Source organism: Ruditapes philippinarum, unplaced genomic scaffold (assembly GCF_026571515.1).
Source record: "Ruditapes philippinarum isolate M1 unplaced genomic scaffold, ASM2657151v2 ctg573_1_1_1_1, whole genome shotgun sequence".
NCBI lineage: Eukaryota > Metazoa > Mollusca > Bivalvia > Venerida > Veneridae > Ruditapes > Ruditapes philippinarum.
The window spans coordinates 6,013-30,608 of record NW_026856765.1 but is presented as its reverse complement, the minus strand read 5'-3'; the positions used below and the strand labels follow the sequence as shown (position 1 = coordinate 30,608).

Below are 24,596 nucleotides of genomic sequence, written 5' to 3'. Positions count from 1 at the left end.
ACATTACTCTGCAAAAAAAACAACACATTTTTAGGATCATCTGCCTCTTATTAAGGCATCACAGTTTTGATATTGAACAAGTATATATACAAAGTTAAAGTCAATACTTCTGATAGTGTCTGGGAAAATGGACCTATATGGAAAGATAAACCTCACCAATGAGAGTGTCATAAAAATAAATCCACTTTTTAAGCAAATATTTTAGGATTATTTTTATTGTTTTATATAGAAGAGTTTTCAGGAGTATAAAAATTTTGAATTCAGGAATAATCATGAAAACCTGTTATATGATATTATTTATATTCAGATGCATACTTCACTAAAAGCAAGTCGTTTTGATGGAAAATGAGAAAAATAAAAACACCATACACTATAATATTCAGTTTATATATCTTTTTATTGCACAGTGTACAATAAGTATAACATAATCACATAAACAATAAATTCAATATTGCACAGTAATAAACATGAAGCACATTCTGATTCAAGCAAAATGTTAGGACAATATCACAGCATACATTTTATGTTTCCCTTTGCTAACAATTTTGCTTACATTGTAACAGCCACATGGCAACTTTCTGGCTTAACAGGTGGAGTCAGGCCTTGTTAACTTTCCATGCACTATTTCAGGCAACATCAGCCACTTGCAGAACAACCATGCATACAATGTCATGAAGTCCTTTTATTACAGGAAATGATAGAAAATTCTGTTAGTCTGTTGAACAGACATAAATGACCTTATTTTGCATGACCTTTGAATAGAAGTAGCAGTATTGATTGACCTGTACCACTAGGCAACCTGTCCAAGCTATTGTTCTCTGTTTAATATCAACTTTTTTATATCAAATTTTTCTATGTTAAATTGACTGTTTCAAATTCAAAGCAGGGCAAGTCCATTATATAAATTAGTATGGTTGGGGTTTACTCATACATTTACATGTGATTTTTTATAGATATCAAAACATATTTATCAACTCCTCACATCCTAGCTGAGATAATTGATTAATGAATATCCCCCCCCCCCCTTTAATTAAACAATGGACTGTTAGAAATTAGAAAAACTGAATAGAAAGCAGGAAAAGTCCATTACATAAATTCAGCTGTGTCAGGATTTAAGCTGCTGTGTCGAAGAACTTATTGATCATTTCTTCGACATCTACCACCTGATATTTGATATATTTGTCCAGATTCTTCGTAAAGTTCATCTTCTTGTATTTATCGAGGAATATCTTATAAGCTGGCATGATAAACTCTATATTGTCTTTCTTTAAGGAGCTGCGTAACTCCTGATCTGGAATGGCGTAACCTTTCTGTGTTCGGAGTATTTCTTCTAGCTCTTTATTAAAACCCTGAAAATAAAGAAAATTGATATCATTGTGGAATTTTAAGTCCTGAATAAAAATTTGAAATACCTCTCTGAAAACTTATTTCGCAAAACCATTTAGTTTAAACAAATTTATTTTAGATTGTGTTGGAAACTATATGCTTATTGAAACAATTTCGAAATCTGTGCCTGAAACCAACCAGTACTAAGCAATGAGTGTAAAGTTCCTTGCTCATTCACACAAAAAAAAACAGCTTGCCCGACAGGTTTGAACAAATGTGACCAGCAATTCTTAGATAACTATTTGATCACTTTGCCACTGTCACATAAAAGGGTGTAATGCTAAGAATGCTATAAATGGTAAAAATAAACCATATACACTAAAAATTTCAAAAGCTGTACAATCTCTTTTTACATATCCCAAAGGTTATATCTGGAGACAGTTTTATTAAAAAGTGTCCCTATTATTCAACAAACAAGAAATCAGATATGAAATCAAAATGAAACTTTCTCTAAAAAAGGTTTCAACTGTTAATACATGCACCAGAACTTTAAAAAAACATTGTTCTTTCTATTTACTAACTAAATTTTTTTCTAAAATTACAAAGTGTAACAACTGAGTAAAAATCCATCCTAGGGGTCTTGGCCAGTGATCTGTGTAAAAAATTTTAAATGAATACATTAACTAGTAGCTAATATGAACTAGAACTATCACTAAATGTGATTAATACCCCCACAAGTCTGCTTCGGAAATGAGGATGTTACTAGTAACAGAATACCTTGTAAAAGAATTGAAACATAGAGTTATGGTTGTGGGCAATTAAAGATAATTGTGGTTCATGTATGTTGCATTTCCTTTCAATGTGGTTGGCCATTGATGAAGTTTAATTGAATTACTCTGTAATAAGTCCAGAAAGACAAAGAAAAAGAACAAAGGGCAATAACTCTATAAATACTGAAGATAGAGTTATAGTTCTTGTGCACTGCACTTCCTCTTATTGTGCTTGACCATTGTATGAAGTTGTTTTGAATTCCAACCAGTACGTTTTAAGTTATGCTCCGGACAAGGAAAAGTATCAAAGGGCAGTAACTCTGTATTTTGTCAAAATGGAGTTATGGCTCTTGTGCACTGCACTTCCTTTGAATGTCCTTGACAACTATATGAAGTTGTACTGAATTCCAAACAGTAGTTTTCAAGTTATGCTCTGGACAAGGAAAAGTAACAAAGGGCAATAACTCTGTAATTAGTCAAGATGGAGTTATGGTTCTTGTGCACTGCACTTTTCCCTTATTGTGCTTGACCATTGTATGAAGTTGTTTTGAATTCCAATCAGTAGTTTTCAAGTCATGCTCTGGACAAGGAAAAGTAACAAAGGGCAGTAACTCTGTAATTAGTCAAGATGGAGTTATGGTTCCTATGCACTGCACTTCCTCTCAATGTGCTTGACCATTGTATGAAGTTATAATGAATTCCAACAATAAGTCTTCAAGTTATGGTCCGGACAAAAGAAAGCAATGGAAAAGTAACAAAGGGCAATAACTCTGTAATTAGTCAAGATGGAGTTATAGTTCTTGTGCACTGCACTTCCCCTTATTGTGCTTGACCATTGTATGAAGTTGTTTTGAATTCCAACCAGTAGTTTTAAAGTCATGCTCTGGACAGGGAAAAGAAACAAAGGGCAGTAACTCTGTAATAAGTCAAAATGGAGTTATGGTTCTTGTGCACTGCACTTCTTCTCAATGTGCCGGACCATTGTATGAAGTTATAATGAATTCCAACAATTAGTCTTCAAGTTATGGTCCGGACAAAAGAAAGCAATGGAAAAGTAATAAAGGGGAATAACTCTGTAATTACTTTAGATAGAGTTATGGTTCTTATGCACTGCACTTCCTCTCAATGTGCTTGACCATTGTATGTAGTTATATTGAATTCCAACCATTAGTCTTCAAGTTATGCTCCGGACAAAAAAAAGAATGCAAATTGAAAAGCAACAAAGGGCAATTACTCTGTAATTACTTTAGATAGAGTTATGGTTCTTGTGCACTGCACTTCCCCTTATTGTGTTTGACAATTGTATGAAGTTGTTTTGAATTCCAACCAGTAGTTTTCAAGTAATGCCACGGACAAGGAAAAGTAACAAAGGGCAATAACTCTGTAATTAGTCAAGATAGAGTTATGGTTCTTGTGCACTGCACTTCCTCTCAATGTGCTTGACCATTGTATGTAGTTATATTGAATTCCAACCATTAGTCTTCAAGTTATGCTCCGGACAAGGAAAATGCAACGGACAAAAAAAAAAAACGCAATGGAAAAGCAACAAAGGGCAATAACTCTGTAATTACTTTAGATAGAGTTATGGTTCTTGTGCACTGCACTTCCCCTTATTGTGTTTGACAATTGTATGAAGTTGTTTTGAATTCCAACCAGTAGTTTTCAAGTTATGCCCCGGACAAGGAAAAGTAACAAAGGGCAATAACTCTGTAATTAGTTAAGATAGAGTTATGGTTCTTGTGCACTGCACTTCCTCTCAATGTGCTTGACCATTGTATGTAGTTATATTGAATTCCAACCATTAGTTTTCAAGTTATGCTCCGGACAAGGAAAATGCAACGGACGTCTGGACCGACCGACCGACCGACCGCCCGACCGACCAACCGACCGACCGACCGACCGACCACCGGGTGACTCCTATATACCCCCCCAAACTTCGTTTTTGGGGGTATAATAAGTTTCGAGAAAAAATAAACCAATTCTTTTTTTGGAAACTTAAGTTTATTAATGCTATACTAAGAGAGAGATAACCCCCGTGAAATGAACAGACTGTCGATGTTGCTGCATACAACATAATCACTTGATTTCGAATGTAAAAGTCTCCATAAAAAAAGAGGAAGACTTACTGGTGTATGTATAGCAAATTTTAGCATGATAATGCAAAATGATATATTTTCCTTTCATGCTCATCATAAATAATTTGTCAGTCATCACAATGGTCAACAAGCTACTGAGTAAGAACAATAATCGATTTCAATTTATTCATTTAGCATTTGAACAAGTACATGTTCTTTGCCTTTGACATGATGGCGGTGATGAAGAGCATGGAAATATATAAATATGTAGGAAATCAATACTTACTGTAAATTTATCTTTTATATTCTGTTTTTCTTTATCTTTTAACTGAAATTAAAATATTTATATATTAACAAGAAATACTTGCAAAATATTCCAACAACAACAATCAATTACAAATCTTTTAATTGCATAAAATTATGTTGTTTTTTTTGTTGTTGTTGTTTTTTTTCTAAATAAATAATAGGACAACTCTTCTAAATTAAGACATGTATTCTCCTGTACATGTACTACTATAAAAGTGGTATAAAATTGCGCAAAAAACATGATCTTGCCTTTTTTTCAAAGCAAACTGACAAAAACTTATAAAATCTTTCATGCAATTTATCAAAATACATGTGCAGCACTTTACAAACCTTTGCATCAGGATTGGACATTCTCTGTGAGGACATTGGTTCATTCATCTCAAGTATATAGTGCATCACCCTACTCCAGCTGTAATATATAACATTTGAGCCACGTCACGACATAACCAACACAGTGCGATTGCGACCAGCATGGATCAAGACCAGCTGCGCAGTCTGATCAGGATCAATGCTGTTCGCTATCAGTTTCTCTACTTGTAATAGGGTTGGTAAGCGAACAGCATGGATCATGATCAGACTGCACGGATCCATGCTGGTCACAAACGCATTATGTTGGTTTTGTTGTGACGCGGCTCATATTATGTTAAGATGAACTTAAGTTAGTGACATTTACATAATTAATTTACTACATTAACATTGTGATATCATGATTAATGACATAAAGAAAGAGATGGCACCTATTCTTTACTGACTCACTAGCTAAGTAGCTCTGCATCATTTCTGATACAAATTACAACGATAAGGGGACCATTCCCTAAATTTTAGTATTTTGAAACTGAATTCCATTTAACTTTATGAAGTGTTTCATATTCAGGATAACAATTAGCCTGCTGTCATCAAGTGATTCTACTCATGTGACCAGTGCAGACAAAGATCTTTCATCAAAACTATCTGATACTGTGTTCACTATTGTCAGTACATATTTCCCCTAAAAATGATGAATGGACTTGTCCAGATTGAAAGATGGACAAGTCCATTTGTGATATTTAGTGTGGTAAGGGTTAAGCAAGGTAAAAGTAAATAAATAAAACAAAGATCATATTTACCTTTGAGAGTATGCTTTCTTCTGGTCCATTATTTGTTCCTCGTAGAACATTCCAACATCTTTGTTCCATTTGTGTATTAATTCTATCAGACCTGACCTGTAAAATCATTTTAGTTTTGAAGTTAGTAAAAGTAATAATTTCTCCAAAATAAAATGCTATAGTTTTCTTACTAATGCCCTTCAACTACATTATGTGAGATGTATGTAAAATGAAAATACTTTTTTACTCTCCCTGAAAATTTTCACAAATGGTTTTCTAATTGTATCTCATTTTTCTAACATACATTTTTCTAACATACATGAACTTTTTAGATAAGTTGTGTACACTTATTTCTGTGGGATTTTTTTATCTCCCTCATTTTTTTTTCTTCACATTTTCATTCAAATATACTACATGTACTTAATAACTTCCTGTGTTTTATAAGTGGTTTTTACTTTTTTTTACTAAAATCTTATCTTTCATTGTTAGCAGGCAACTGATCAGAAATACTAGTGGCACATACAGGTTTCTAAGGGTTAGTATATTTATCTTATACCATACCTTTTTAATGATTTTAGAATGTAGTTAAAGTTGTTCAACATGAATATAGGTTTAAGGTAGGGGTCACTGTAAGTTTCTGCCTTGTTACTCAGGTTTAAACCTAATGCTGACAACACTTTGGCTGGAATATAAAAATTAACATTAATCCTGAAAATAAATCTAAGCCGTAATACATCGTCTACTTTATAAAAGTAACTACCGTAACCATTTTTTCCTTAAGTGACTCATATTTTATTAAAATCAAGTTTTTACTTCAAGAAGTAGTTAAGTCTTTAATCATAGTGAAACAGTAGAGGTCATTCAGCAACTTATCCAATTTGACTGTGGATAAATACCTAGTACGCAACTTCCTTCATTATAACACACATAAGCAGGCACCTGAGTATAACAACAACCTTAAGTAAGATAGCTTGACAGCTTCCCAATATGAAAGATTTTAAAGTTTTAATAAAAATAGAATCATGAACGTATGGGACATTATAAATACATACTACAATAGTCAGCCAGTTTTAATCTGCTCTTCCTGTCATCTACAGCTTCACTGGGCGCTGCTTGTTCCCCTGTAATATAATTATAAAATGAGCCGCGCCACAACAATACCAACATAATTGGTTTGCGACCAACATGGATCCAGACCAACCTGCACATCTGCGCAGTCTGATCAGGATCCATGCTGTTCGCTATCAGTTTCTCTTCTTGTTATAGGGTTTGTAAGCGAACAGTATGGATCCTGATCAGACTGTGGGAATGCGCAGGCTGGTCTAGATCCATGATGGTCGCAAACCCATTAAGTTGGTTTTGTCATGGCGCAGCTCAAATATAGAATATCAAATACTTACAACAAATACTAGTATTTTTTTCAATTGTAACAATGCCAAGTAAAACAATTTACACATTTCACCAATGTTTATGAAAAACAAAAACTATGTTATAGAAACCCTGACAATGACATCAATAAATGGTAGTTTGAATTTATTAGTAATGTTTAAGATGACTTTGACAAGAGTTTAGATGATATGAAACTGTTCTAAACTCTATAAGTGAACAATAAAAAAGTAAAATATGATATGAGAAAATGAGTTTTATAGATGTGTAACAAGACAGAGAGGGATAAAAATTTGTCCTTTGAAAAGTCCAAACAAGTGTAAACTTCAAATACAACTGGATCATGCACATTTAGAAAAATTCATACTTTTTTTTTAAAACATAATTTTAACCTTTAAAGTACTGCTTGCCGTGATAATGAATTGTCTTTGCCACCAGCATAGAGCCATTTCAGCTTGTACATTCACGAACTGCAACCTGGCTTACTATTTAAGGCTCAACTGTTTCTTTCTGATATTAAAATCCTTCAATTTAACAACAGACTGATGCAGGACTAGTCCATTACACAAACTTAGCAAAATGAAGGTAAATATGACAAACTTTGGCATTCACTAGATTTTCATTCCATTATACATAATATCATATATATATAGCACACACATAAACTACAATTAAGATGATCAGATATGATACTTGTATATTATAATTATATTTCATATTATTGATTCATTATCTTAAAACTGATTACATATACATTATATGTACATGGAACCTGTAGAAAAATAAGCAAGATTACTAAAGGGCTTTATTCATTATTGTGTGACAGGAAATACCATGCAAATGCTTAGGTAAAACGTTATCTTTATGGCATAATAGCACATACATATACAAATTTACATGACATTTCAATGAAAGAAAAAATAACAAGATGTGCTTATAAAATACAAAAGCCTCGTCCAAAGTCTGTTAATAAATCAAGAAGTTATGGTAAGTTTGAAAATCTAACCTTGAAGGTCAAGGTCATTCATGGGTAAAGGTCATATTTTAAAAGCTCTGGTCTAGGAATAAAAGCATAAAGATATATGCTTATAAAATGAAGATGTTATGGGCAAGGTTAAATATGACTGCAAACAGACAACCAAACAGACAAAATAAAAATAATATACCAACCGATCCATAAATAAAAACAATTTCAGGAAGAAATTTTGTGATGTGAATTTTTTTGACATGCTGCAATCAAGAGAACTACTTTCTTTGTTCTCTAGACAAAACAGAAAGTAGTTCCAATTATATGTGGAGCAGATCCTGTGTATGAATACATAATGTTGTTGAAAAGAAAAGATGTACAAGTGCTATACATCAGTCAGATTACCACTGGATTGCTCAAACATTGATCCAAAATTGAAAACAAGTGCTTGAATATTCTTGCAATCCGAACCTTCAAAACAAAATATATATAAACAATGTACCAAAAATATCAATGCCAAATATGTTACTTGTGCTTGTGCACAGTTTAAGTGTCCCAAAACTTACATAATTAATGCTTTATTTAATTTTTAATTTTGTAGCATGAAATTTTGCACTAATGGCAAGTGTTTGTGTATTAAGTCAAATGTAGACAACAATTATCAGAAAAAAATTATTATTGTGAACACTTATAATGTAAATTATCGTGATTAAGAGACTTGTTTTTCAAACGCTTTTTCAAAACTTCTTTCCTCATATCTTAATAAAACAAATGATAAATTGACTGAATCGGTTTCTAATAATGTTGTTTTTTAGCAATACATTTATTTTAAGCAAATCTAAAGTTTATGACAAGCCATCAATGTAACACATGCTCTATACGGTAAGTCTGTGATGATACCTTCTTACTAAGCAAATACATACAACAAATAAATAAAATGTGAACCGGTAAATGATGGGCTTGGATGAAATACATGTCAAGAATTTAGGAATTATATATATGAATGTGTTTTTGCTGTATTCAAATAAGACTAAAATATTGTAATACTGATGGTCACTTTCAAATCCTTACTTTGACAATGCTTAACCCTTACCTGCCTGGAACCAGAAGTGATTAACATTTGCCGTCAGTATAGAGCCAGGCCATCTGCACAACCTAGCAGTCTGACCAGGCTCTATATTGCTGGTAGCTCAATTTTTGTATTTTGATACTGAATTCCCTTTCAAGTTTGAATGCACTCTTTCAAATTCTAAGACAGTCAAATTCTGCATTGGTTTAATGCCTGTCTATGAGGAAAAGCATGAAAATCTATTTTCAGCCTCGGTAACATTGACCTTTACCAAATTGATATGAAGCACATGCTAATGATAAAGATCCATTAATGGCACCAGTGCACCAAATAATTGAAATATCTGTCAGTAAATGAAGATGCTATGAGAAAAGTTAAGTCAGACTGAAGGAGGGACTAAACAGCAATTTTATAACTATGAACTATCAAAAGATTTAGGTGAGCATACTAAATGGTATATAAATAATTGGTCTTTGATGAAATACATGTGGTGGGATGTTGGGAATTATATACAAGTTTGTCTTGCAGTTGCATTCATATAAAATGAATCCTAAGGCAAAGAATCAAATGCAGTGTAGAATTAATTCTAAGGGTTTTACTTGAAATATCTCAACATTTGCAAGCATTTGGTTGGATTTAGAGTACTCTATCATGGGTTTATCTGTAGTTTTTATGTTAAATGCTAGAAATTAATCTTTTTTTGTTGTAAAGTAATAAATATTCAGTCATATCTTTCTGTTTTATTTTGGGAAAAGTTCAGACATGTTTATTGTTAACTCTTTGAATGCTAAAAGGTGATACTGATTTGCCTATTCCACCAGCATGCAGCCTTTGAATGCTAGCATGATAATAATGTGCATATGCTGCATTTGTGATCACATGCCAGCTTGCATTTATATGCAATCTGTTTCATATTATTATATTTCATATTGAAATCCCTAAAATTCACAATGGACTGTTCCAAATTCACAGTAGGACAAGTCCATTACACAAATTTAGGAGGGTATAAGTTTACTGTAATAAAACGTACATGTACATAGATAAAATTCTAGCATTTAATTTTTTCCTATTCTTACCATGAGATTTGTTACTTTGAAGAACTGTTATTTACCAATATGGATAATGAAAGTAATAAACAATCATTTATGGTACAAAAAAAAACTGATATAAGGTAAAAGAAAAACTATTTTAAGTACACCATAAATACTATAGTAACATATTAATTGAAAAGTAACATCTGTTCCTACGTGACCTTTCAAATGAAGGGTACAAATCAAAGATATTTTAGCAATTAAAAACATACCAATAAAGCCATCTTTAATATATAAAGACTGCTCACATTAATTTTGAGATGTTTTTGCTTTTAAATGAAAATGTAAATCATCGTAACTTTCATAGAACAGGTTGCCTAGGATACAGATATTGATCTCAAGCAGTGTTAAAGAAGATCAACACCAAACTTAGTTCATACCAACAACAAATACTAGTATATTAAAATGTGAATAGGTGAAAACTACAAAATATGAGGATTGATCAAAAAGGATACAGAAATAGCCATTTTCATTGAACATATTTTGTACAATTTCTCAGAGTAAACTCATTAAAATGTTTTGGATTATGAATCACAATGGTAGTACATGATGTCATAAAAAGAAAACATCACAAAAATAAGAATGTCGAAAAGGTTTTGTATGAGCTGATTTGAGTATAGATTTGTGTTGTGTTTGCATAAATTTTGAATACATAAAGAGAAAACTTTCAAGAGTATAAACTATTTCCGCTTTCTTTCTTTCTAATCAACCCTCGTATGTACATGTAGGAATATAAAACAAAAACATTTGTCACCTGTAATAAAACAAAGGTTAAAACAAAACAAAAGTTGTACGAAATGAAATGTTACAGGCAAATGATACTAAAGAAACATAAATTCTACCACACAAAACCACAGTAATTAAAACATCCTATTGATTCTAATTAGACTTGGTATCTGCCTTTTCTCTTATTTTTGGGCATTAAATATTTTGAATATTCAATCTATATAAAAATTAAAACGTACATCTAAATTTTAAAATTCTACAGCAATGAATACAAAAAAGAAAGTTACAAATTTAAGACTTAGGTTAATCGATTCTGTTCATGGGAGAGAACAATTTGTCATTGTGAAACATTTCTCAGTCTAAAGCAAATCCATCTCGAACATAAAAATGTCAGAGTCAATGAGTCTGACGTACCAAAAAAAATACAAAAAAAACTGAGATAAAGTATGGGACAGCTGGTATACAACATTTTAAACCTGCTGTAGTTAACAATATTACTCATCCTTGTATTTCTCAAGGTAAAACAAAATATAGACGACAAAAACCATATTCCACACAGTTTACTAGTCTACAATATAAAGTACATTCTTTTTTTTCCTTAGATTATAAAACTTACCATGCATAAGTAACATAGCTCCTGCTGTTTCAACATAGTCCTGTAACTGCTCCATAAATACCATTGTCTGTAAATATACATTATAAAACTTCAAGTTTAATATGAGCGGCATCACAACAAAACCAACATAATGCGTTTGCGACCAGCATGGATCCAGATCAGACTGCGAGGACGCACAGGCTGGTCTGGATCCATGCTGGTCGCAAATGCATTACGTTGGTTTTGTCGTGACACGGCTCATTATATTTATAATAAACTGAACCGTCATCTTGATGTCCTGCCCAGCTTCTATACAGTCGACTCCGGTTATAACGAACTCAAATTGACATTAAAATATCATTCGTTATATCCGAAGTTCGCTAAAAGCAAAGTAGCAACAACTTGCTGACTTGTTTGGATGGTGAAATTTGCCTTGTAAAAGCCATACTCTTCACTGGTTACCGGTGTAACCAGTATTTTACTGCAGCGGTTATTAAATGCAGGGCATTTTATTGAGCAATATATTATGTACATGGTACATATATTTATTCATGTATTAATTGTCTATGAAGTTCTTACCATTTGTTTTCTTTTGCTATTTGGTTAATACTGCAAACACAAAAAATCGTTTACTTGGCAATTATTGGGTACCGTATTTACAGCAATCAACTGAGTGTGTGAAATACAAATTTTCCGTAACAAGTAGGAAATTATGTTGTGAGAAAAATTTTCAATATCTTTATTCTCTGAAGTCATAACTAACCTGTTCAATCATTCGATTGTTTAATTATCAGTTAGTGTTATTCATGTACTGATCCTAACCGAGCGCATCCCAATATTTCAATTATAACAGTTTGTTATAACCGAGGAAATTTAAATGTTTTCCGTCATTTGGGGCTTGAAAAAATGGTTCGTTATAGCCGAAAATTCACTATAAGCAGGTACGTATTAAGCAATGTGATTTAATATAAAATAAAGAAGGAATCGGCCGGGGCTGTGAGATTTAGTTCGCTATTAACGATAATTCGTTATAAGCGAGTTCGTTATAAGTGGAGTCGACTGTATTTGGCACAGTGTATTATCAATTTTGGTGATGTTTCTTTTAAAATTTAATAACTTTTTAGCCAAATGTACTGAGTCTGAATTGCATCTCTGATGTGATCTTACTCTGATAAATAGAATCAGAATTTAAATTTTCTTTTCCGGCATTACTAGAGAAAATTTATACAGCAAACAACAAGCTTGTTTATAAATAAACAATTTTAGTAAAAAGTTGCTGGTATAATTATCGTATTTTCCTCTTTTTTTTTTGTTGTTGAGTTTTACATAGCATACACAGTATAAGTCATATGGCAACTTTTCGAACTTAACTGGCGATGGAAGACCGCAGGTGCCACCCTTCAGTATTTCAGGCACAAGTGGGCACCTAAGTAGAACCACAGACATTCCCTAACGTAGCTGGATAGCACTATTATTATCGGATAGGGTATTATACTACGGAAAATAATGTACAACATGTTGTGTCTGCTTTATACATCTATCTAAACTATTATAACTTATAACTGTTTACCACAACAAGAGCTGTCGGTAGGACAGCAACGCTCGACTATTCTTAGTGCTTGATAGTAAAAAAAAATGCTTGATACAGTTACCTCCTCCTGTTTACAGGTTGGGGTCATGATGGTGAACAAGTGTGCAAAGTTTCAAAGCCATATGTCAATGGACTTTGAAAATATTTGAACTATTACAAAAACTTTAACGTAAATTCTAAGTCGAAAAAGGGGCATAATTTTGTCAAAATGCTTGATATAGTTACCTCCTCCTGTTTACAGGTTGGGGTCATAATGGTGAACAAGTGTGCAAAGTTTCAAAGCCATATGTCAATGGACTTTGAAAATATTTGAACTATTACAAAAACTTTAACGTAAATTCTAAGTCGAAAAAGGGGCATAATTCTGTCAAAATGCTTGATACAGTTACCTCCTCCTGTCTACAGGTTGGGGTCATGATGGTGAACAAGTGTGCAAAGTTTCAAAGCCATATGTCAATGGACTTTGAAAATATTTGAACTATTACAAAAACTTTAACATAAATTCTAAGTCGAAAAAGGGGCATAATTCTGTCAAAATGCTTGATACAGTTACCTCCTCCTGTCTACAGGTTGGGGTCATGATGGTGAACAAGTGTGCAAAGTTTCAAAGCCATATGTCAATGGACTTTGAAAATATTTGAACTATTACAAAAACTTTAACATAAGTGGTTACGCCGACGCCGACGCTCGGGTGACTACAATAGCTCTACTTATTCTTATCGAATAGTCGAGCTAAAAAATAGGAAGTGACGTATTCTAACATCACACATATGTTGGCGCCATTTAACGGCACAAGTATATGAGCGAAATTCCCAACAGTTATATTCAAATTTGTATTGATTTCTAAGTAGGTTAATCAAACAGTAACATGTCTGATAAGGCCATGTACAGTGCCAGCTCTAGGCACATTATTTACAGACTTACATGATTGGTGAGTTCATGTACAGTACCATCTCTGGGCATATTAGATGCCTTGTCTGGATCATTCTTTATGTTGTCTATGAACTCCTCCAAGGCTTTTGCACCCTAAAATATCAAGAAAAGCTTTGTTTACCAGATATAAGTAAATAAAGGAACAAACAACTATTTTAATAGGATTCATTGAGTAATAATGAAGAAAGAAATTTAATTCTTAAGTCTTTTTTTGTTGACATGAACAAAAATTATCTGACAGCTAATCCTTATAACAAGGATATAATAGTCTAAACATAAACTTTGACATTAATTGGTACAAAAACAACAATATTTTTATCACTTTTAAATGTTTTCAGTCTCACAAACACTGTAAAGGTCATATGGAAACTTGTAGAGAAATACCTCAGGTACCATGCATAATTTCAGGAACAAACAGGCGCCTTTGTAGAACCACAAACCTTCTCTAAGACAGCAAGAAAGCTTCCATAAATGAAAGAACTAAAAGTCCCTAACAAGCTTCTTTTCAACAAAGGTAAACAATTTCAACTCGACTACCTTGACCAATCTATTATAGAGGTCCCCTTAATGAAAACAATACTCACTGTACTGCCTAAAGTAGATAACAGAGAGGCAAGTTTGGCTCTTGTTGGTGCTTGACAACCCTACAATATAATCACATACAATTATCTGAGGAACATACTAAATATACAGTTTTTATATCATATTTCATTGCCAAAAGGTTATACATCTATATACTACATATACATGTTGTTATTTTCTCATGCTACATCTATTCAATAATTTCACTCTACAATTGGTAAAAATTAAGATTACTATAATCCAGGTTGTACCTCTTAAACAAAAGTATCTGTGCATACACCACCGAAAATCAGTCTTATGTCTATAAATAAACAACAGATCAGGAAAAATTCTTGACCCCTGATAACTTGAATCTTATAGGTCGTCATATTTCATACATCAATGCAGTCTGACAAGACCTACATATAAAGATGGCTACTTTATTCTAGTATATTTTGATAACAACCTAACAATGGATAGTTCCAAAATCAATGCAGGGAAGGTTCACAGCACTAATTTAAGGGAGTAAAAATTCATAAATATTTTCCATTATATAACATAGGTTTACCTCCAGATTTCGATCAAATTCAGGTTTGATGGATCTGAGATGTTTGACTACAGGGAATATAGACAGAACAGAACTGAACTCATGTCGACCAATACTCTTCCTGGAATAAGCTGCTAAAGTCTGTAACAGAACAGCTGTAGCATCAATATATACAGTATATCAACAGCCATAATCTTTATCTTTATAAATTAGATAAATATAAAAACTTATTTTCATATTATATCCATGTGTCCAAGCCATATTACTTAAATGTCTATTTTCAGATACTGAATAATGCGTGAATTATGTTATCAATAATATCTTTGATTTGAACCGTGATAGCTACATAACAAAGAGGTGGAAGAGTCACAATATGCCAATTTTTCAAGGTAAAAGTATAATATAAAGAAATACCATGTTCATGTTTCATCAATTCAGATATATCAGGAGACTAAAAACTAGAATAAATACCTCTCCTTCATTGACAACTGAGTCTAGACCAGGTTGTACAATATTATCATACACTGATCTCTGGAATTTCTCCGGCACTATCTGTACTAGAAGTTGTAATTCACTCTGTAAAAATCATATGACAGTTTATAAAGATAATAACACCAATCCATTTTAACCTAATAATCATGTAAAATGGTGTCATTTCTTAGAAATTGCACGTTATACATTATAATTGGGTTATTATTGGTTGAGTTTCAGGATTTATATTCTGCATAGGGTTGATAGTGCTTGGTCAGGATGGCACTGGGTAAGTAAGCACCAATTGGCAGCCTAGCAAACACTATGAAAGTCCAGTACAAGTCATATATCAAGATACTCTTATAGTGACCATTTTGTCATACACCTCCTTATTCCTCTAATGCACATAAAACCTTAAAGTTATGAAATTACTTCCGGCAACATTATTTCTAATAACACTCATGTCTTTAAAATGTCCAGGTAAAATATTGTATAACTTACCTGCATGAGTTTAAGTAGAGCTGTCAACTCGGTGATATAAACATCTATATCAACATCACACTGTTCCTCCTTGATCATCTCAGCTGCTGAACCCGTCCTACGATGACCTAGATAATGGTCAACATTTGATTGTACCAAAACATCAACCTTTTCATGCTACAATATCATATAATCAGCATTGATATACTAAATCTGTCTGTATCAATGATCAGTTTACATAGCTATTCAAGACCTCGGTTCATTCAATAACATTTAACTTTTTTTTTCCAAATCTCAAGACTTGCCAAAACTTAGCAGTTTCATGCTTGATATTAGTTCAAATTTTTTTCTCTAGTGATTTTCAATTGACCTGATAAAGAAAATTCAAATTTTTATGTTTCTAAGCTTTTGGACCTCAGTGGAGTACCTTTAAATAGCTAAAAATCAATATTAAATAGCTTTCACAATCGGTGGACTACCTGCACATCAGGCTATATGCTTAATTTTTGTTAGTTTGTATTTAACAATTATTTTATTTTTTGTATTACTCCAAAAAATTAAAATTTGGAATTCAAGTTGAATCAATATTAATTTTTTTTTATTTGCATTTATGGGTTAAAATTTAAATAAACAAAATTCCCCTGCTTCAAATGGTATTTCAGAGGGTTTGAGGTTTTTTTCGAAAAAATTTCCCTAAAAATGAAAATAATAAACTTTAAAAAAAAGAGCTTTTTAAATTTTTCTTTTTTTTTTTTTACAAATGTTTTTTTCTACCTTGCCCAAACAGGTCTGTAAATATTTAAAAAAAAAACCCCATGTAAAATCAGTTTCACATCATTCAAAAATAAACTTTAACAGTATTGTTTTAAAAAATTTGTTTATTTTATGAATTATTTATTATGTTAAACAAGCCCAAAATTTCTTTTACCGGAATTAATTTCCACCCTTAAATTTTTTTTAAGACAAACAATTTCCAAAAAAATACAGTACATTTAAAACCATTTTGCATTACTGATTAAATTTTTACCAATTCTGCCTCTGCCATACATGTATATCATAGTATATTGTAAAACACTTGAAGAACCACTAATTTTAATTATAGAAAAAATGTACAGATAAAAATGGTGAGCATAAAAGAAATAAATTAACATAAAATAATTTTGTTTAAACAAGTAAAATTGAAACAAAATTTTAGAGATAGTAATTTGAATACAAGAAAACAAAAGATGACAAATTGAAGGGTGGATAGACTCCAAATTTCATTCTGAGTATGCTGCAGGACTTCCCCTATAACTAAGGATAATGTTGTGTGGGTACGGTAAAATACTGAATATATTTTTTCTGAATGGAACAAATCTAAAACCAAAATTACAGGCATTGTGTAACAAAACAGGAAAATCGGTTCGGGAGGAATCAGAGTACAGATTACCGTACCTTTTGCTATACTGTTTGACCTACTGTTAGTTCTCCTACAATAATAATCACATAAAACAAGAATATGTTTATCTGCAATACAAAGTACAAATGTACCATGAATGTAAGCATTTATCAGCATCCCTTTTTATTATACATTCAATGATTTTAGGAATTCATCTGTACTATGTGTTTATCTGCAGTACAATGACTTCATGTTTTTACCTGCAGTACAACGACTATATGTTTATCTGCAGTAAAAAAAAGACTCCATGTGTTTATCTGCAGTACAATGACATTATGTGTTTAATTGTGGTACAATGACTTTATGTGTTTATCTGCAGTACAATGAATGTGTGTTAATTTGAAGTACAATGAATTTGTGTTTATCTGCAGTACAATGACTTCATGTGTTTATCTGCAGTACAATGACTTTATGTGTTTATCTGCAGTACAAGAACTTCATGTGTTTATCTGCAGTACAATGACTTTAATTGTTTATCTGCAGTACATTTATTTTATGCATTTATCTGTAGGACACAGACATTGAGTTAATCTGCAGTACAATGACTTCATGTGTTTATCTGCAATACAATAACTTCATGTGTCTATCTGCAGAACACAGACATTGAGTTAATCTGCAGTACAATGACTTGCTGTGTTTATCTGCAGTATAATAACTTCATGTGTTTATTTGCAGTACCATGACTTCATGTGTTTATCTGCAGTACCATGACTTCATGTGCTTATCTGCAATTCAATGACTTTATGTTTAACATAGTTCTTCACCTGAACTTATTTAATGAATTCTAAATCAATGGAAACACTAATTTGGTATCAACAAAAAATTACTTTCAGTTAGTTAGTTTAGTTAGTAATGACTTGTTTGATTCCTGTAATGTAATAAAAGATACCTACGCAAACTTTTTAATACTTTTTCGTCCAGGGGTATCTTTATTCCTGTTGAATTTTTGTCCCTGTAAGTTAAAGAATAACAATGTATATATTATTTCCAGACATATCTTTATTGTTCAATTAACAAGAGGGCCATGATGGCCCTAGATCGCTCCCCTGACCCATCAACCACATGCAAGCAATGGCTTAGACAAGCATCCTGGCCAAGTTTGATGACAATTGAGTCAAAAATGTGACCTCTAGTGTGTTAAAAAGGTTTTTCCATATTTGGGCAGTGTGACGTAGTTTTTGACCCATCTTCGAACTTGACCTAGAAATCATCAAAACAATCTGCTTGACAAATTTCCAGAATATTTTAATCAAAACTGCAGCCACTAGAATGTTAACAAGCTTTTTCTATTTTCAGCTCCTGTGACCTAGTTTATGACCAGAGATGACCAATCTTCGAACTTAACGTAGAAATCATCAAAACAACCTTCCTGACTGATTTCCAGAATATTTCGATCAAAACTGCAGCCACTAGACTGTTAACAAGATTTTTTATTTTTAGCTCCTGTGACCTAGTTTTTGACCCGAGATAACCCATCTTCAAACTCGATCTGTATTTCATTGATACAAACATTCTGACAAAGTTTGATGATCATCCAATCAAAACTGTGACTGCTAGACTGTTAACAACCCAATTGTTGATGACGAATGTTGGACGACGAAGGACGCCTGACATAGCCCCGTCACTATACCTCACCTTGACCACTTCTTGGTCAGGTGAGCTAAAAATCAAACAAACAACAAAAGACCATTTGATTTCATTATACATTTAACATTATTTCTGTCATTTTTTATTAGAAATGAACATTATCATAATTTGTTCTTTCATATTTTTAATATAGAATAATGTATATACTAACCAGAGCAGGTGATGAATGAGGGGCAGTTAGAGTCACACTAGTACCACTGGCTGATTTCAAATGTTCTTTCAACCTGAAAATATTAACATGTTTCAGCTTATTCATGATTTAAACCCTATAGACAGCTACAATTACAAACATGTTCATTTGTGACAACAGTATAGCACCAGGCCAGCCTGTATATCCATGAAGTCTGACCAGATTCTTTACTGTAGGCTGCTACAATATTAGTTGTTGTTTTTTAATATCAGTATTTCCTAAAAGGGGTATATCAATCAAGCAGGAAAAGATCCAGATGTTATTTATTATACAATTTAAGGTATTGGGTATGAAACAGGCACCTTGGTAAAACAGCTGACCTATCATAATAAGATCTACTTAACTTTTGTACTTTAAAAATACAGAAAACGATGTCAAGTCAATTGTAACCCTTTTACCTGTAATTTTCATACAAAGTTACTTTCCCCTTAATTTAAGGGAAGGACCCCTTCCCTTACCAGTGAAAAAAGACCCTTCCATTTGACTATCCCCACGTTGGTTAAACCTTTAGAGAAGATCTGTAACTTTACTTGGCAACTAACAACATCAGAGAAATATAAAATAACTTGGCCAACCTTAAGCCAATTTAAAAGTTTCTATACATGTCTGATATACATTTTGTATTTACAATTACGTGCAAGACTACGGCTTACCCATTCAATGACTTGATAAGCATACTAGATCTCATTGTAATGTAGTTCTTTAGGAAGTCAGTAGTGTTGCCATTGGTAATTAACCATTTACTGATATCACTTAGATCTTCTATAACTTTCTCTGGTAGATGTTCCATTTGTGTCTCAGATGGGTCACCTTGTAATTCTGAAAATAGATAAGAAAACATGAAATACAGAGGAAAATATTGCATTGTTGCTATGAAATACATGCAACAGGAAAATATATGTAGGAAATACAGAGAATACAAAAATAAACTATCAACTCTGACAAGAAGGCTCTGCCAATGTTGCTAAGTAACTCACTCTAGTCCAAGTTTTCAAACTGTTGTGAGTAAATTTATTCTGAAATTGAGCTAGTGGCCTATGTGATTATTAAATGAAATTTATTTTTCCTATATCTGTGTGTGTTAACAGCTGTGTTTGCACAAATATTGGGGAAAACATTTTTGCACTTCATAGAATAATGCAAATGATCTTTGAGTATTGGTCAATGCAAGGTAACATACATGTACAAAAATATCTACAATATTGGGTCAATAAATTAAGGCTCTTTGGGGAAAAGTACATGAGTAGTTGGTCAATGTAAATTTCGAACATCTTCTCATGGATCATCATAAAACTAGGTTTGCATCATCCTTAGATCCAAAGTCCTCCGAAAAAAGAAGTGCTATTCAATGAAAAGGCGTAACATCTTTTTCAAATGAAATAAAATACAAGAATATGCAAATCAATCACAGTGTAAGAAATTCGGATTTGAATCCACTAGGCTGGTCGGACTACCAGATTGAAATATTCACTAGCCCAAAAGACATTTCACTAGCACGATTCATTTGTTCAAAACAGTTGTTTATATTGCCTCTGAGAATACAGTAGCCTGGTTGAGCTTGTAACTGTGAAAAGTCGGAAGCCCCAGGAGAAATTTAGTAGTTAGGGGCTATTGGACTTCTGCTAATTTCAAACACTGCAATCATATAAGAAGATATATAATATTATAGTTATTACTGAATTATTGATATTTTTACCTTCATCACTACCAATAAGATCTAGAATACAGACTGGAGGTACTGGACGACCATGTCGAGCTAACAATGTCTGAAACTCTGCGTGTAAACAGTCCTTCCCTTGTTCAAACAAAGCAGCCTAAAATTACAAAACTATGCATAAAACATTTATGTCATTTTTGTCCTTTTGGTTGGGTTTTACGTTGCACCAACACAGTACTGTATAGATAATATGGCAACTTTTCGAGTTTTACTAGTTGAGGAAGACCTCAGGTGTCCTTCCATGCATTATTTCAGGCACAAACCAGCACCTGAGCAGAACCACTGACATTTCGTTAGCTAGCCGGATATCTTCCTCACATCAAAAAATTAAAGGTTGCTGACAGGATTCGAATCCAAAGCACTAAGAGGCAAGTGGTTTGAAGAAAGAGACCTAAACCACTCGGCCACAAATGCCCAATTTATATGTCTAAAACATATTTATGATAATATTTTTATAATTTCCATACCAAACATATCTTATTCATAATTGTTTCTAAGTCATATTCATCAATGATGGAGGTAGTAATTTAAATAGAAATCATTTTAACAAAGGTCAAATAAACTGTAAACTGTGTCAGTCCAATTCCTAAGATGTCCACAAAGATGTCTTTGTTTCAGTCTAACATAAGAGTCTGTTTGAAATAATATGTTGAAGATATCACTTACCACATCTCTCAATTCCACAGTATTTTGATTGTGTTTCTTGAAATAATTCAGAGCTTCTAGTATCTTGTCCATCTGTTGAAGATACCTGTCTAAACCATGCATCTCTGGTCTAAAATCAATATATCATCATCATTATTATTATCCAATTGTCCTTCTTTCTTATGTTACAAACTGTTTTACAAATGTTAATTTATACATTATTTATTTTACTGTGTAGGGAGCTAGAAGTTAATGTACACACTTTCAAAATCAATTTCTAAACCTAACCAGTACTAAGCAATGAATGTCAAATTTTATGCTTAACAAATGAAATTCAAATTTAACAAATATTGACAATTTCTTCAAAATTTAGTGATTAAATAGTACATCTGTGATTATTATGTTACCAGTCAATGTGTAAAGGTGGCAAAGATTGAACACAACCTAAATACTTAACAATGAAAAATTGTTATGATCTATCTCTCTGGGTACTTGTGCAAAGGGAAAAAAACAGCCCTTTGTCTGTGCAGTCTGACTATGTAGTTACTAAATAATACTAAAATAGTATTTCGATGTTGAAAGTCCTTAATGTAGCAATGGACAGTTCCAGCATCAAGACAGGACAAGTCCATTACAGAATTGCTGGGTTAATTAATTAATAAAACATTCTACAGGAAAAGGTATTACCCATCCTTGATCATCATCTCAGCTTCTTGTGATATATGGTAATATCCTAAGACATGATCTAATGTTGTCATTGTTTTATCTATATCTGTATTCAAGTTAAGTGAATAATTATAATGAATATATATATGCAAATTAAGAGAACCAATTTTATGAATAGATATTTATGTTATGAAAGGCCAATGATGGTCCTTAAATCTCTCACTTGAATCAAATCTGAAATTACTGCTATCTTAGTCCTATTCTTATAAAAAAGAAAAATCATTTTGGTCCCTGTGACATTGACTTTGAAGGTAAAATAACTGATAGATTTATGAGTACATTTAACAGAAAGTATAATCCAAAAGAAATTTCAAAATTTCAAGCTTTCATTTGTAAATGAGTTATAAAGAAGTACATAAATCTGTAAACAAGAGTGACAAAGAAGTGGTTGCAAGAGTGAGTAGGATAACCCAACTAGTCAAGTTATTTTACTTATCTGTCATTGACATTATCAATGATTTCTTTTTTCATTAAAAAAGATACTCTCTTGTCTCCGCCTCAAGTTTTCTGTTTCATTGTAAACAGGTACAATAGTTTGGCTTCAAGTCTACGTAGACGTTCCTTCAAAACTTGTGAATCTGAATGCCAGCATATCATCTCTGTGTTGGTGTTGCTTTTCTTTAGAGCATCTCTCAACAATGATAGGTTACTCATTTCCTATTCAAAATAAAATGAATAACATTTTATTATATGCATATGGTAATCAACAATTCAAAAACTCTGTAAAACTTTGTGACTAAGACTCACTCCCCTCACCGTCGTGTTAAAGCCAGATTTTGGTCTCTACGACGTACCCTCACAGATACAGATCAAGTTAAACAAAATTAACTTAACTCATATATAAACTATAATTATGTGTTAAAAGAAATCAATGAACCCACCACCATACCAACCAAAGGAGAATAGCATGGAATGTGACATTATTGGATTTTGAACCCCCTGCTAAAGACCCGCCCGTTTGAAACAGTCCAATACATGGAAATCCTACACAGCCATTTTAATGATGTGATTTATCATGTAGTGTACTTTAGTGATTGCCCTTTTTAATCATTTAATAGCGAGCTCGACGAGCTGGCCCGAAGGGCCTGCTCGCAAAGCGAGCTTTACGGTAACGCGAGTACCTGCTAAGTGATGGTATTGAAAACTTTCGTCAAAAGTACCGAATTGGACACATCGCAACCTTTCGAATTTAAAGAGAATGATAAAAACTGAGGAATTCTGACTGAAAACGGATGTGTAGACTGGTCACCCCGCGCAACGTCTATGGGAACATAATTGGACAGGGAACCAGAATAACGGAAGCTGTGTATAAAATATCGAATGACAGTTTTAAAACGGAAAATGTAAATTGAAGGGCGCCATTTTGTTTTGAAAAAAAGTCTGATAAATAAAAACAATTTTTTGTCGACTTTTTGTTGTGAATCTAGAATGAAAGAAAATGGTCTAACTAAGAAAAATTTGAATCCGAACACCAATATCTTTTATTCAGTCGTTAACGCTGTACAGACGTTTAAAGTATTGTTTACGTGACGTCACAAGTGTAGCACCAAACAGCACGTGCAAAACAAACAAATCAAGTACGCTATTTTAATGTCGCAAAAAACGTTTTAAAGTTTTAACATTTATTTCACTTTTAATAATCTTTAATTTTCGCGGCATGAAAAATTATAAAAGTGAATATAAAATAAACAAAGTTTTATTCAATGTTTTCAAAACTCCGTTAAAATTCGCATTTAAACGCAGGCGGCTGAAGCCAAATTTAACCCAGTACGTGTAACGTCAACGCACTCGTCACTTGCAATTTGAAATAAAAATGAGGAAATTTAATTTCATACTTATTTCCCATTGTTAAAGAGTACTCGAGCTCGCTTTGAGGTTTTTCCCCCTTTTTCCCATTTTAGGGGTTTTTTCATTTACTGAGAAAAGGAAAAGTTTGGTTTAGTTTTTTTTGTATCTTTTCGGGCTAAATAAATTTAAATTTGGGCAATAAAAAATTTTGGGAAACGATCGCCCCCCCTTAAAATTTTTTGGCCCGGGGGCGATTTTTAGGGAAGGGGGCAAAATCTTTTTTAATTTTTAAAACCCCATCTTTTTTAATCCCGGTGTTTTCATTACAAGTTTGGAATAAATGCTAAAAGGGTGTTGGAACCTTTTTCTTAGCTTTTGAATTTATTTCCTGTTTTTTTTTAACGAAGTGCAAATGTCCTTCCCCATGTTTTTGGACAAATCTTCCATAATGAAAAAAAAAATTGAC

The 24,596-nt window shown here is 32.6% G+C and overlaps 1 protein-coding gene across 1 annotated transcript; it reads right to left on the bottom strand.

The window, feature by feature from the left end:
• Positions 1 to 1,043: 1,043 nt before the first annotated feature.
• On the bottom strand, positions 1,044 to 22,996 carry LOC132747641 (exocyst complex component 7-like). The gene is given in 21 exon segments (XM_060737078.1): positions 1,044 to 1,349; positions 4,458 to 4,499; positions 4,808 to 4,886; positions 5,584 to 5,679; positions 6,124 to 6,244; positions 6,615 to 6,683; positions 11,418 to 11,484; positions 13,912 to 14,013; positions 14,505 to 14,564; positions 15,050 to 15,169; positions 15,500 to 15,604; positions 16,001 to 16,156; positions 17,409 to 17,448; positions 18,311 to 18,369; positions 19,216 to 19,288; positions 19,908 to 20,073; positions 20,951 to 21,068; positions 21,638 to 21,746; positions 22,304 to 22,388; positions 22,826 to 22,877; positions 22,880 to 22,996. Coding segments are annotated over 21 exon segments (2,073 nt in total). The 3' UTR covers positions 1,044 to 1,112.
• Between the last annotated feature and the right edge of the window lie 1,600 nt (positions 22,997 to 24,596).